Genomic DNA, 12,614 nt, shown 5'->3' on the forward strand with positions numbered 1-12,614 from the left:
TCACGTGGCTGTGTGTTTCTGCCCCAGTCTCCACAGGGCTTCCTGCACATCCTTGTTTCTCAGGCTGTAGATGAGGGGGTTGAGCATCGGGATGACCAGGGTGTAAAAGACAGAGACCACCTTGCCCTGCTCCATGGACTGCACAGCTCCCAGCTGGGCATACATGACAAAGACAGTCCCATAAAAGAGGGACACGGCTGTCATGTGGGAGCCACAGGTGGAGAAGAGCTTGTGTCTCCCTCCTCCTGAGTGCATCCTCAGGATGGTCACTGTGATGTAGCCATAGGAGACGAGGACCACGAGTGTGGTGCCCACGATGAAGAAGCCACAAATGCCAAACATGACCAGCTCATTGGTCATAGCGTCAGCACAGGCAAGCTTGAGCAGAGGCGGCACATCACAGTGGAAGTGGTCGATGTGGTTGGAGCTGCAGAACGGGAGAGTGAATGTGAAGCTGGCCTGCAGGATGGAGTTGAGACAGCCCCCGCAGTAGCAGCCCAGCACCAGGCAGGCACAGTCCGAGGGGCGCATGGTGATGGGGTAGAGCAGGGGGCTGCAGATGGCCATGAAGCGGTCATAGGCCATCACAGCTAGGAGGAATGCCTCAGTGGTAGCCAGTAAGGAGAAGAAGAACAGCTGTATGGCACAACCCCCAAAGGTGATGACCTTGGAGGAGGACAGGAAGTTGACCAGGGCCTTGGGGGTGATGACAGATGAGTAACACAGGTCCACAAAGGAGAGGTTCTTGAGGAAGAAGTACATTGGGGAGTGCAGATGGGCATCCAGGGTGATGACCACGATCATGGTGATGTTCCCCAGGACGGCCACCATGTACAGGGCCAGGAATAGAGCAAAGAGCAGGGCTTGGGTCTGCAGAACACCCTCAAAGCCCTCCAGCACAAACTCCTGCAGAGGCATCACTGAGAGGTTTCCATTTTGGGGGGTTGACATGACCCTGAGCTGGGGGACATGGGGCAGAGAGCAGAGAGCTGGTGGGAGGCAGGGGAGGCAGCAAGTCAAGGCCACAGGGTCATACTGTCTTGCAGAATAGGAGCCCTTCAGTGCCTCACTGCCCACTGACCAAGGAACCACCAGCTGCCCAGCTCTGCTTTCAAATGAGCTCAGACTGGCCTGAAATGGCAGATATTCCTCTGATTCACATCTTCGTATACTTGCTTGGAGCTTTCCCTCCGTGAGAAACTGAGTGTTGCTAAGGATCTGAGGGGGCGTCACAGGTGTCTATCTGAGCTGAGAGCCTTTGGTGTAAAACAACAATGCAGCCATGTTTCACTCCTTTCAAGGAAATATTGCTTCACCTCAAGGATGCTCCTAAGCTGTTGCATTTACACATCTTGCTCAAGTATGTAATCTTGTGTTTTCTGCACCTTATTTTACTGATTCACTAATTTCAGAAGTATTATTAAGCACTTTCTGTTTCAGAACTGACCTAGTAATTGTTCCACCACTACACTAAGCTGGCAGCAGAGCGGGGACCAGTCCTCACTAGGCTAATTCGAGTGCTTTCTGTCTCTCTTCCCTGTGGATGCTCAGCCCCAACTCAGCATTTTTTTTTTTTTCTTTTTTAGCCTGAACCAGTTCTCTGCATCATTGAGGACCTCAGGGTGCTTCTTGCTAATGTCCAGATGTTGGATAATTCATAGAAAGGGGACAGCCCAACTCTATGGTCTGAGAGGCAGTGGGACAGGGGCTGTGACACATTCAGGACCTGAGCATGTCCTCCCCTGTCCTTACTTCCATGCCCCTGGCTCTTTGGCATATCCTTGTGGGTGATTGCCCAGAGTCATGGGAGCCCTCCAACACTGTCACATCTGCTCAGTGTCTGGGTCCTCCTGCTGGGTGTTGCTTCCTGTCTGTCACAGCCCAGACCTCCATTGTCTGTCTTGAGCAGGGCTGACCACCACACTCATATGGGACATGGGGACTCACTGTGTGATGGCCAGAGGAATGGTCCAAGGAGATTGAGTCTAAGGAGGTAGGAGTGGGGAAGGAAGGTGGGCACAGAGCAACTGTGCCTCCCAGGGAGGGGAAGAGGATCAGTGAGAAGGTGGAGGCTGATTTCAGAGAGATTCCATGTTTTCTAGGGATCAGAGCTGTAGCATCATGGATCTGGCTTTCTTTGCAGGGAGTGAGCTCCATGTGGGCGGGGGTGTGCAGGCTGAGGCTGGATGGTCAGTGAAGGGGGAAGAAGGGATGATCCTCACGTTCCCTCTCATCCTGAAGTTCTCTTGGAAGGTGGTCTGTGAGAGCCATGGCATTCTAACAATACAGGGTGTGGTGAAAGAGTGGGTGGTCCAGTGTTCCTCTCCTGGGCTACGTGACCCCACCCTCACATGACAGCAGAGGGGATGCTGGTAGACCCCCTCAAATTCAGGGTTGGACCTGGTGCTCAGGGTGGAGTTGAGGGTCTGCCCCATACACCTTAGCTGTGCGCCTGGCCAGACCCTGTGCCCACACACTCACACCTGAGGGGCCATGCCCTTGCCCTCCTCTCTGCCCACCCACGTGTTCACCCACATAATGATGTCAAATGCAACCAGAGGGGCCAACTCCCACAAACCACCCAAGATTGGGTGACCCTGCTTCTGTGTCCCCTGGGGTTTCCGGCTTTATATTTGAAACTATGTCCCAGAACAATTTGTCCACCTCACGGGCCCTTGGGGCATCACAACAGTGACCCTAGGATGCCTGGGGGAGTACATGAGAAGCAATTGGCATTTTCATCTGGGAAGCCAAGCGCCTTGTTTGGTTTTTGAAAAAACAAACTCACATTCCTTTGGCTTTTCAGTTGACCCAAGTGGGGCTGTGGTGGTAGGTTCAGTAAACCTGCCTTTGAGTTGAGCCTGAGAAGTACTTTCCCAGGCGAAGCAGAAGAATCCATGCCGTCTATGAGTGTCTATTTGTAGTGACTGTGTCCTGAGCCCTTTCCTTGTGAACTCTCGTTACTCATGTGGTCTAAGCTCCTACAGCATCAGCTTGAGAAGCCAAGAGATTGTCAGAAATGCAGGATTTGGGCACCAAAGTAAAACCCACATTTACTGTAGAACCTCTGATTATTTCTACTTTCATTAAGCTCAGACCCACTGCCCTAACTGACCCTGCCCAGGGCAGTGAGGAGTGGAGGACCTTATTGTCCAGGATCCAGGTTCCCAGGACTCACCTGTCAGTGAGGCTGACCATGCCCTACTGAGTGATGACTGCACTGCCTCTGTGATGTCAGGAGGGGCATGGCTCACCCAGGACCCTGTGCTCCCTGGGAGGACAGGACTCCTGACCCAGGTCTGTGCTGATGATAATGATGTGGTGTTGAGGGCCCCCTCCCTCGTCCACCTCTGGCCTCCTGTGCAGGGAAGTGAAAGTGAGGAGGTGGACAGAGGAGGGCAGCAGGCTCTGGCTGCAGGAACTCCTGGGTCTTGATAGAAGCAGAGCAGAGCATGAACTCAGTTCACCTGCCCCTCCACACTGTCCATCATCTGGGAAGCACATTAAGGTGCCTGCACCTTAGGGACACTCTGCTGGGAAGATCTCTCCACGGGCACAGCAGGTCTTTGGGCCTCGAATGGCCAATTAGCTGCAGTTGTTTGTGTTCTGGCCTCTAAAGTGCCCTGGGACTTCCACTTATACTGTGTCCCCTGTGGCCACCCTTTTTCTGACCCCTCTCACCTGCAGGGCTGGGAACCGAACCCAGAAATTCCTCTGAACCTCAGAGCAATGAACAGGAGGTGAGCACTGAATCTGACAGAAGACCCCATGGCCTTCCCTCAGGGACAAGAGGTGTGAATCCCTGGGCCTAGAGCCCCTCCTCATAACCAAGCCCTCCTGCTATATTCCCACTATGTTGGTTGAGAAAAAGTGACCTGGTGTGAAAGAGTCCTGCCTTGAGGAACTGGGTCCCTCCCTTCTATTATGGCTCTCCTCCCTCAAGCCCCATGACCTTGTGCAAATAGCTCTGTCCTTATCATATGTATCGGTTAATTTAAATACATCCTTTTTTACATTTTTTATTTCTAACACACATATTTAAAATTATATATTTTTTAAAAATTCAAAATGAACATCTGTTTGCAGAAATTCAAGCAATGAAGATGTGAAAAAGGAAAAAAAGAAACTTTAACCCACGTAAAAACCTCAGTCCTATCGAGCACCAGGTGGATTCCCTACAGACGTGTGTGCATGCTGGTGGGTTTTATTTTATTGCTTTTAACTTTTCTAAAATATGGATCACGACATTCATTAATTCTACAAGATGATCTTTTCACTAATTCTACAAATATCTAAGTCAGTTTTTTGCCTTTAATGGGTATATTAACTAAATTTATTTATCCATCCTATTAGTGGACCATGAGACTATTTTTTCTGTTATAAACAATATGGGGAAGAATGCTCACTCTGTCCTCCTGGTCACATTGCTGGGGACTGGAAGCTGATATTTATGCCTATTCCCTACTGCCCTCTCAGACCTGGTACAATTTCCACCTCTGGCATCAGCACACGAAAAATGCACATGGGTCTCCCCTCAGTACTTAACATCTTTCATCTTCTGAATATTTGTGCATTTCACATGGTGTGATGACTAGCTGCATCAATTTGACTGGGCCAGGGATGTCCAGATATTTGGTCAAACATGATTCTAGCTATTTGGGTGAGGGTGTTTTTGGATGGATTTTAAATTGGTACACAGGGCAAAGCAGATTGCACTCCCTAATGTAGGTGGGCCTTGTCCAATCAGTTGAAAGATTGAATAGAAGAAGACCTTGACCCACCTCTAAATAAGAAGGGATTCTGTCTGCCTGACTGCGTTTTAAGCTGGGACATCAGGGTTTTCCTGTTCTGGTACTCAAATCTGAAAACAGCAGCTTTTCCTGAATCTTGAGCCTGCCAACCACAGATCTGGGGGCCTGCTGGCATCCATAATAGTGTGGGCGTGATTCCTTATACTCACGCTCTTTCTATATATGCCTGTGTTGTTGTTTAGTTGCTAGGTCATATCTGACTCTTTGTGACCCCATGGACTATAGCCTGCCAGGCTCTTCTATTCATGGAATTTCCCAGGTAAGACTACTGCAGTGGGTTGCCATTTCCTTCTCCAGGGCATCATCCTGACCCAGGGATTGAACCCATGTCTCCTGCATTGGCAGGTGGGTTCTTTACCACTGAGCCACCAGGGAAGCTCTATACATGTCTGTACATGTCCTACAGGCTCTGGGTCTCTGGGAAACCCCGACTGATCCACTAACACTAGTATCTACTTCTAACGAGCACCACTGTTAGTGTGGACAAACATCTTTCCATACAGTCGTTGGCTGTTTGTGTTTCTAATTCTGTTATTTGCTCCTTTACAAGCACATTACTGTAACGCAGTCCTGCCTGGGGGCTATGATCCAAATTAGACAAGCAGGGGAGGCTGAGCCTGGACTTGCCCACTACTTTGCAGACCACAGCCCCAGGAACACTGGCCTGATAGCCCGTATCACTGGGCTCAGTGACTCACACACTTGCTGTTCCAGTGTTAGGCAGAGCTCATCCCATTTATTTCAGTCTTTGGCCTTAAAAATCCTACCCAACCTTATCCTAGACTAAACTCTGGTCCACTTCCCTGCTGGGAGGAAAACTTCCCACACAACAGTCAATCTTTGCTCTCTCAGTCTCTACTTTCTATTTTACAACAAAATGTTCACTTTCCTCATGGATTCTGAGCTCTTTCCATATTCAGTTCAGTTCAGTTGCTCAGTCGTGTCCTACTCTTCGCAACCCCATAGACTGCAGTATGCCAGGCTTCCCTGTCCATCACCAACTCCCTATTCAGTCGGTGATGCCATCCAACCATCTTACATACCTTGTATATCTTACATTTGTTCAATGTACTGCTGGCTTTTGAGTGGTCTCCTTGGCTCCCATATGACTTTCTCCAGGGATACCCCCATCCTCTCCTCACCCTCCTCCTGAGGAAATTGGGTTTCCTAAGGATTGACTACCCTCTTGACTACACATCAAGCTAACAAGTACACCCTCAATGAAGACTCCTTCTTCATGTTCTTCTCATAACCTTGGAGTCTTTACTTTTTCAACAATCACATTGTTAATACATCCAGAATCCACACTGGTGTATTCTGTGAAGCTGATGCTAATTTTTGCCAAGCAGAAAAAGTTTACTGAATATTTTGACCTTTCCTTAGTTACTGAAATCATTTTGATTTTAATGTTATTTCTTCAAAATATATAAAACTATCTCTGTTCTCCACATTCTCACTGACAACTGATGTTCCAAAACATATGATTTTTTAAATTTGATAGGTGAAAAATCATATATTATTATTTTGATTTGGATTTTAAAGTTTTGAGTGAAGTTAAAGAAGAGGCAAGAGAGTTCCAGAAAAACATCTATTTCTGCTTTATTGACTATGCCACAGCCTTTGACTGTGTGGATCACAATAAACTGTGGAAAATTCTGAAAGAGATGGGAATACCAGACCACCTGACCTGCCTCTTGAGAAACTTATATGCAGGTCAGGAAGCAACAGTTAGAACTGGACATGGAACAACAGACTGGTTCCAAATAGAAAAAGGAGTACATCAAGGCTGTATATTGTCACCCTGCATATTTAACTTCTATACAGAGTATATCATGAGAAATGCTGGGCTAGAAGAAGCACAAGCTGGAACCAAGATTGCCGAGAGAAATATCAATAACCTCAGATATGCAGATGACACCACCCTTATGGCAGAAAGTGAAGAGGAACTAAAAAGCCTCTTGATGAAAGTGAAAGTGGACAGTGAAAAAGTTGGCTTAAGGCTCAACATTCAGAAAACGAAGATCATGGCATCCAGTCCCATCACTTCATGGGAAATAGATGGGGAAACAGTGGAAACTGTGTCAGACTTTATTTTTTGAGGTTCCAAAATCACTGCAGATGGTGATTGCAGCCATGAAATTAAAAGACACTTACTCCTTGGAAGGAAAGTTATGACCAACCTAGATAGCATATTGAAAAGCAGAGACATTACTTTGCCAACAAAGGTCCGTCTAGTCAAGGCTATGGTTTTTCCAGTGGTCATGTATGGATGTGAGAGTTGGACTGTGAAGAAAGCTGAGCACCGAAGAATTGATGCTTTTGAACTGTGGTGTTGGAGAAGACTCTTAAGAGTCCCTTGGACTGCAAGAAGATCCAACCAGTCCATTCTGAAGGAGATCAGCCCTGGTATTTCTTTGGAAGGAATGATGCTGAAGCTGAAACTCCAGAACTTTGGCCACCTCATGTGAAGAGTTACCTCTTTGGAAAAGACCCTGATGCTGGGAAATATTGAAGGCAGGAGGAGAAGGGGACGACAGATGATGAGATGGCTGGATGGCATCACTGACTCAATGGACGTGAGTCTGAGTGAACTCCAGGAGTTGGTGATGGACAGGGAGGCCTGGCGTGCTGTGATTCACAGGGTCGCAAAGAGTCGGACACGAGTGAGCAACTGAACTGAACTGAACTGATATGTGTTAGTCATCACTGTTTCCTATTAATGCAACTGAAAAGGAAAAATTTAAAAATACAATATTATATCTTATAGTAGTGTTATTACTTTATTCATATTAATAACAAAATCCTGTTAAAATTTTACTACATTTTAAAAAATTATTGAAATATAGTTGATTTATTGGCAAAGACTCTGATGCTGGGAGGGATTGGGGGCAAGAGGAGAAAGGGACGACAGAGGATGAGATGGCTGGATGGCATCACTGACTCATTGGACGTGAGTTTGAGTGAACTCCGGGAGTTGGTAATGGACAGGGAGGCCTGGCGTGCTGCGATTCATGGGGTTGCAGAGAGTCGGACATGAGCGACTGATCTGATCTGATAATGTATTAGTTTCAAGTGTACAATAAAATGGTTCAAGTATACATATATATAAATATACATATTGTTTTTTACATTTTCTTCCATTATAGGTTATTATAAGGTATTGCTGAGAGAAATTGCAATAACCTCAGATATGCAGATGACACCATCTTTATGGTAGAAAGCAAAGAGGAACTGAAGAGCCTCTTGATGAAAATGAAAGACGAGAGTGAAAAAGTTGGCTTAAAACTCAACATTCAAAAAACTAGGATCATGGCATCCAGTCCCATCACTTCATGGCAAATAGACGGGAAAAAATGGAAACAGCGAGAAACTTTATTTTGGGGGCTCCAAAGTCACTGCAGATAGTGACTGAAGCCTTGAAATTAAAAGATGCTTGCACCTTGTAAGAAAAGTGACGACCAACCTAGACAGCATATTAAAAAGCAGAGACATTACTTTGCTAACAAAGGTCTGTCTAAGTAGTCATGTATGGATGTGAGAGTTGGACTATAAAGAAATTTGAGCACTGAGGAATTGATACTTTTGAACTGTGGTGTTGGGGAAGACTCTGGAGGGTCCCTTGGACTGCAAGGAGATCCAACCTGTCAACCCTAAAGGAAACCAGTCCTGAATATGCATTGGAAGGACTGATGCTGAAGCTGAAGCTCCAATATTTTGGCCACCTGATGCAAAGAACTGACTCATTTGAAAAGGCCCAGATGCTGGGAAAGATTGAAGACAGGAGGAGAAGAGGATGACAGAGGATAAGATGGTTGGATGGCATCACTAACTTGATGGACATGCATTTGAGCATGCTCCAGTAACTGGTGATGGACAAGGAAACCTGATGTACTGCAGTCCATGGGGTTGCAGAAAGTCAGACATGACTGAGCGACTGAACTGAACTGAACAAGGTATAAAGTGTATTTCCTTGTGCCATACAGTAGGTCCTTGTTGATTATTTATTTTATATATAGTAGTGTACATACTTTAATCCCAAACTAATTTATCTTTCTCCCTCACTCTCTCTTGGTAACCACAAATTTGTTTTCTATGTCTGTGAGTCTATTTCCATTTTGTAAATAAGTTCATTAGTATCCTTCTTTTAGATTCCACATATAGGTGACATCATATAATATTTTTCTTTCTCTATCTGTCTTACTCCACTCAGTATGACCATCTCTAGGCCCATCCATGTTGCTGTGATGGCGTTATTTCATTCTTTTTTATAGTGTGTTAGTCACTCAGTTGTGTCCAACTCTTTGTGACCCTATGGACTGTAGCCCGCCAGTCTCCTCTGTCCATGGAACTCTCCAGACAAGAATACTGGAGTGGGTTGCCATTCTCTTCTCCAGGGGGGTCTTCAGACCCAGGGATCAAAACTGGATCTCCTGCATTGCAGGCAAATTCTTCACCAGCTGAGTAATATTCCATTGTGTATATGTACCACCTCTTCTTTATACATTCATCTGTCAGTGGCTGCTTCCTGGCTATTGTGAACAGTGCTGTTATGAACATTTGGGTGCATGCATCTTTTCAAATTATATTTTTCTCTGGATATATGCCCAGAAGTGGGATTGCAGGGTCATAAGTTATAATGAGGACAATTTTACTATAATTATTTTTGATCATTAAGTTTTTCATTGTAATAGCTTTTCTTGGTGTCCCACAATAATTTCATAAGCTCTCTTTTTTCTTTTTTCTATCCATGGGTTGTCCTTCTTTGCAGAGTCAACACCTAGAAGGAGATGGAGGTGGGTGAACGTCATATCAAGATGGAGGTGGCTGTAACTGCTTCCGTCTCCAGCCAAGTAGTGCTGGTTTGTGTTGCTAGATCTTCTGATTTTCAAATGAAATGAAAGTTCAGATTTCACATGTGCTCTCCCATTATTTTGGGGGGGGGGGGCAGGGAACCAACATGAAATGGAATTTAAAAAAACTTCTGCAACTCACCTATAACAAAGAGAAAAATACCATGTTCATACAGGTCATCTTGCTAAGCATGTTTAAAGCTACAAAAACACAAAATTAGAATATCAGCTTTCATAACACGGGAGTCAAAACTGTTTATAAAGCAAGTGGACTTTACACAACCAAAAAAGAAATTTCTGGCACAGAAGAAAGTCTTAAGGCCTTTCTGATAAGTATAGAGAAAAAAAAGAAAAAAAATGTATTAAAGGGAAGTTAATAAGTATAAAGGACAGATATGTAAAATTCAATATAAAATTAACTAACATTGATAGAGAAAAACCAACAATAGAAGAGAAAATATTTTCAAAAACGAATAGAAGAGAGTCTTAGAGCATTGAAGAAGGAATCCCATTGGCAATGTGTTTTTTGGAAGGGAGGGTGTTGCAGAGCAATGAACTCCAAGACGCATCCTGACTAAGCATCGTGATGTGGATGAGGAGGGGGAGGAGGAAATTTTAAATACACAAGAAGACGAGCACATGGTGTAATGAGCCCCGATTACTCAATGCCCAGCTTTTACAGCCATCAACTCTTGGCCAGGCTTGTCCAGCCCCTACCCTACTCCCATAGCCCCTGTATTATTTTGAAGTAAGTATTAAACAAATAGGGTTTCAATTATAAGTATTTCAGCATGCATCTCTAAAAGAAAAGAATATCCACAATAAATAAATTCTTTAATATCGTTAAATATCAGCTGTTGCTTGAATGTCTATCTCATAAATGTAATAAATGCTTTCAAATGGCATTTATTTTAATTGGTACCAAAACAGATGCTCTCTGTGATTGACTCAATGTCTCTAAGTCCCAGCTAAGAGGGCAGGCTTCCTCTCTGTGTCTCTCCTCTCTGTGTCCCTCCTCTCTCTGTGTCTCTGTCTCAGTTCCTCCCCCGTCCTCCTTCTCCCCAACTTCTCCAGTCCCTCCCCCTTTTCCTCCTCCCCACTCTCCTTCTCATCCCCCTCCTCCCCTTCTCCTCCTCTCCTTCCCCCCTTGCCCTCTTCTTCATCCTCCTCCTTCTCTTTCTTCTTCTATGACTTCATCTAGACTAACTGTGGCACAGCTTGCCTTTCAGGTTCCCATTTCTACAAAATTGCTCCCATCAGTAAACCATTCAGCCTCAAGAGATTCATGTATCAGTCATGAGTGGAAAGGTCTTTTATGTAGAGTTGAGGGAGAGAATGTACCCTGTTTCTATGACTCCTACCTATCCTACTTATATGACTCTGGTGTTGTGCTAGTCAGCAGTCTTGCCCAACTATGTGTGATCCCATGAACTGTCTCCTCTGTCCATGGAATTCTTCAGGCAAGAATACTGGAGAGGGTTGCGATTCCCTTCTCCAGGGGATCATCCTGAGCCAGGGGTCCTACCTAGGTCTCCTGCATTACAGGCAGACTCTTTACCATCTAAGCCACCAAGAAAGTCATGATTCTACTGACTATATTACCCTAGCTTCATGATTAGGGTCTTCATCATAATGAACCATTAATTATCTGATGGCAAAGATTTTGCCATTCACCCTTGAAATGGGTGACCCATGATTTGTTTCCAGGAGGGTTGAATGAAATGCTGGATGAAAGAATCAATTAGACGAATAAAGAATGAATTCCTCAAACCAAACCCAGTGCCTCCGCTCAAGCCCTCTTGTCCAGGCCTCATGACACTGGATCTCTCTGTCCACCCTCCATCATGTGGCTGTGTGCTTCTGGCCCAGTCTCCACAGGGCATCCTTCACATCCTTGTTTCTCAGACTGTAGATGAGGGGATTCAGCATCGGGATGACCAGTGTGTAAAAGACAGAGACCACCTTGCCCTGCTCCATGGACTGCACAGCTCCTGGCTGGGCATACATGACAAAAAGGGTCCCATAAAAGAGGGACACGGCTGTCATGTGGGAGCCGCAGGTGGAGAAGAGCTTGTGTCTCCCTCCTCCTGAGCGCATCCTCAGGATGGTCACTGTGATGTAGCCATAGGAAGTGAGGACCACAAGTATGGTGCCCACAATTATGAGGCCACAGACGCCAAACATAACCAGCTCACTGATGGTAGTGTCAGCACAGGCAAGCTTGAGCAGAGGCGGCACATCACAGTGGAAGTGGTCGATGTGGTTGAACCTGCAGAATGGGAGGCTGAATGTGAAGCTGGCCTGCAGGATGGAGTTGAAGGAGCCCCCACAGTAGCAGCCCAGCATTAGGAGGGTACAGACTGAGGGGCGCATGGAGATGGGGTAGCACAGGGGGCTGCAGATGGCCATGAAGCGATCATAGGCCATCACGGCCAAGAGGAATCCCTCAGTGGTGATCATGGTGGAGAAGAAGAAGAACTGGGTGACACATCCTGCAAAGGTGATGACCTTGGTCGTCGACATTAAGTCAAACAGGGCCTTGGGGTAGATGACAGATGAGTAGCACAAGTCCAGGAAGGAGAGGTTCTTGAGGAAGAAGTACATTGGGGAGTGCAGACGGTCATCCAGCGTGATGACCACGATCATGGTGAGGTTCCCCAGGACGTCCACCAAGTACAGAACAAGGAACAGAGTAAACAGCAGGGCCTGGGTCTGTGGGCCACCCCCAAACCCATCCAGCACAAACTCCTGCAGAGGCATCACCGAGAGGTTTCCATTCCCATAGGGTGACATGGCTCTCAGCAAGGCAAGAAGCAGCAGACAGCAGAAAGCAGGTGGGAGCAAATGAGAAGGAGCAGGTCAAGGTCACAAGGTTGTATTCTTTTGGAGAACAGGATCCTCTCAGTGACCCACTGCCTCCTGACTAACAGACAACTAGATACTCACCCTTCTT

General features: G+C 46.1%; 2 protein-coding genes across 2 annotated transcripts; both read right to left on the reverse strand.

The window, feature by feature from the left end:
• LOC113890549 (olfactory receptor 12-like) lies at positions 1-951 on the reverse strand. The gene has a single exon (XM_027538385.1). The coding sequence runs from the start codon at positions 949-951 to the stop codon at positions 1-3; it is 951 nt and encodes a 316-aa protein (XP_027394186.1).
• A 10,552-nt stretch (positions 952-11,503) lies between these two features.
• On the reverse strand, positions 11,504-12,454 carry LOC113890550 (olfactory receptor 12-like). Its single transcript, XM_027538386.1, has one exon. The coding sequence runs from the start codon at positions 12,452-12,454 to the stop codon at positions 11,504-11,506; it is 951 nt and encodes a 316-aa protein (XP_027394187.1).
• Between the last annotated feature and the right edge of the window lie 160 nt (positions 12,455-12,614).

Source organism: Bos indicus x Bos taurus, chromosome 3, assembly GCF_003369695.1.
Source record: "Bos indicus x Bos taurus breed Angus x Brahman F1 hybrid chromosome 3, Bos_hybrid_MaternalHap_v2.0, whole genome shotgun sequence".
Classification (NCBI taxonomy): domain Eukaryota; kingdom Metazoa; phylum Chordata; class Mammalia; order Artiodactyla; family Bovidae; genus Bos; species Bos indicus x Bos taurus.

Coding starts and splice junctions, on each gene's coding strand:
- LOC113890549 (XM_027538385.1), bottom strand. CDS start 951: ATGTCAACCCCCCAAAATGGAAACCTCTCAGTGATGCCTCTGCAGGAG.
- LOC113890550 (XM_027538386.1), bottom strand. CDS start 12,454: ATGTCACCCTATGGGAATGGAAACCTCTCGGTGATGCCTCTGCAGGAG.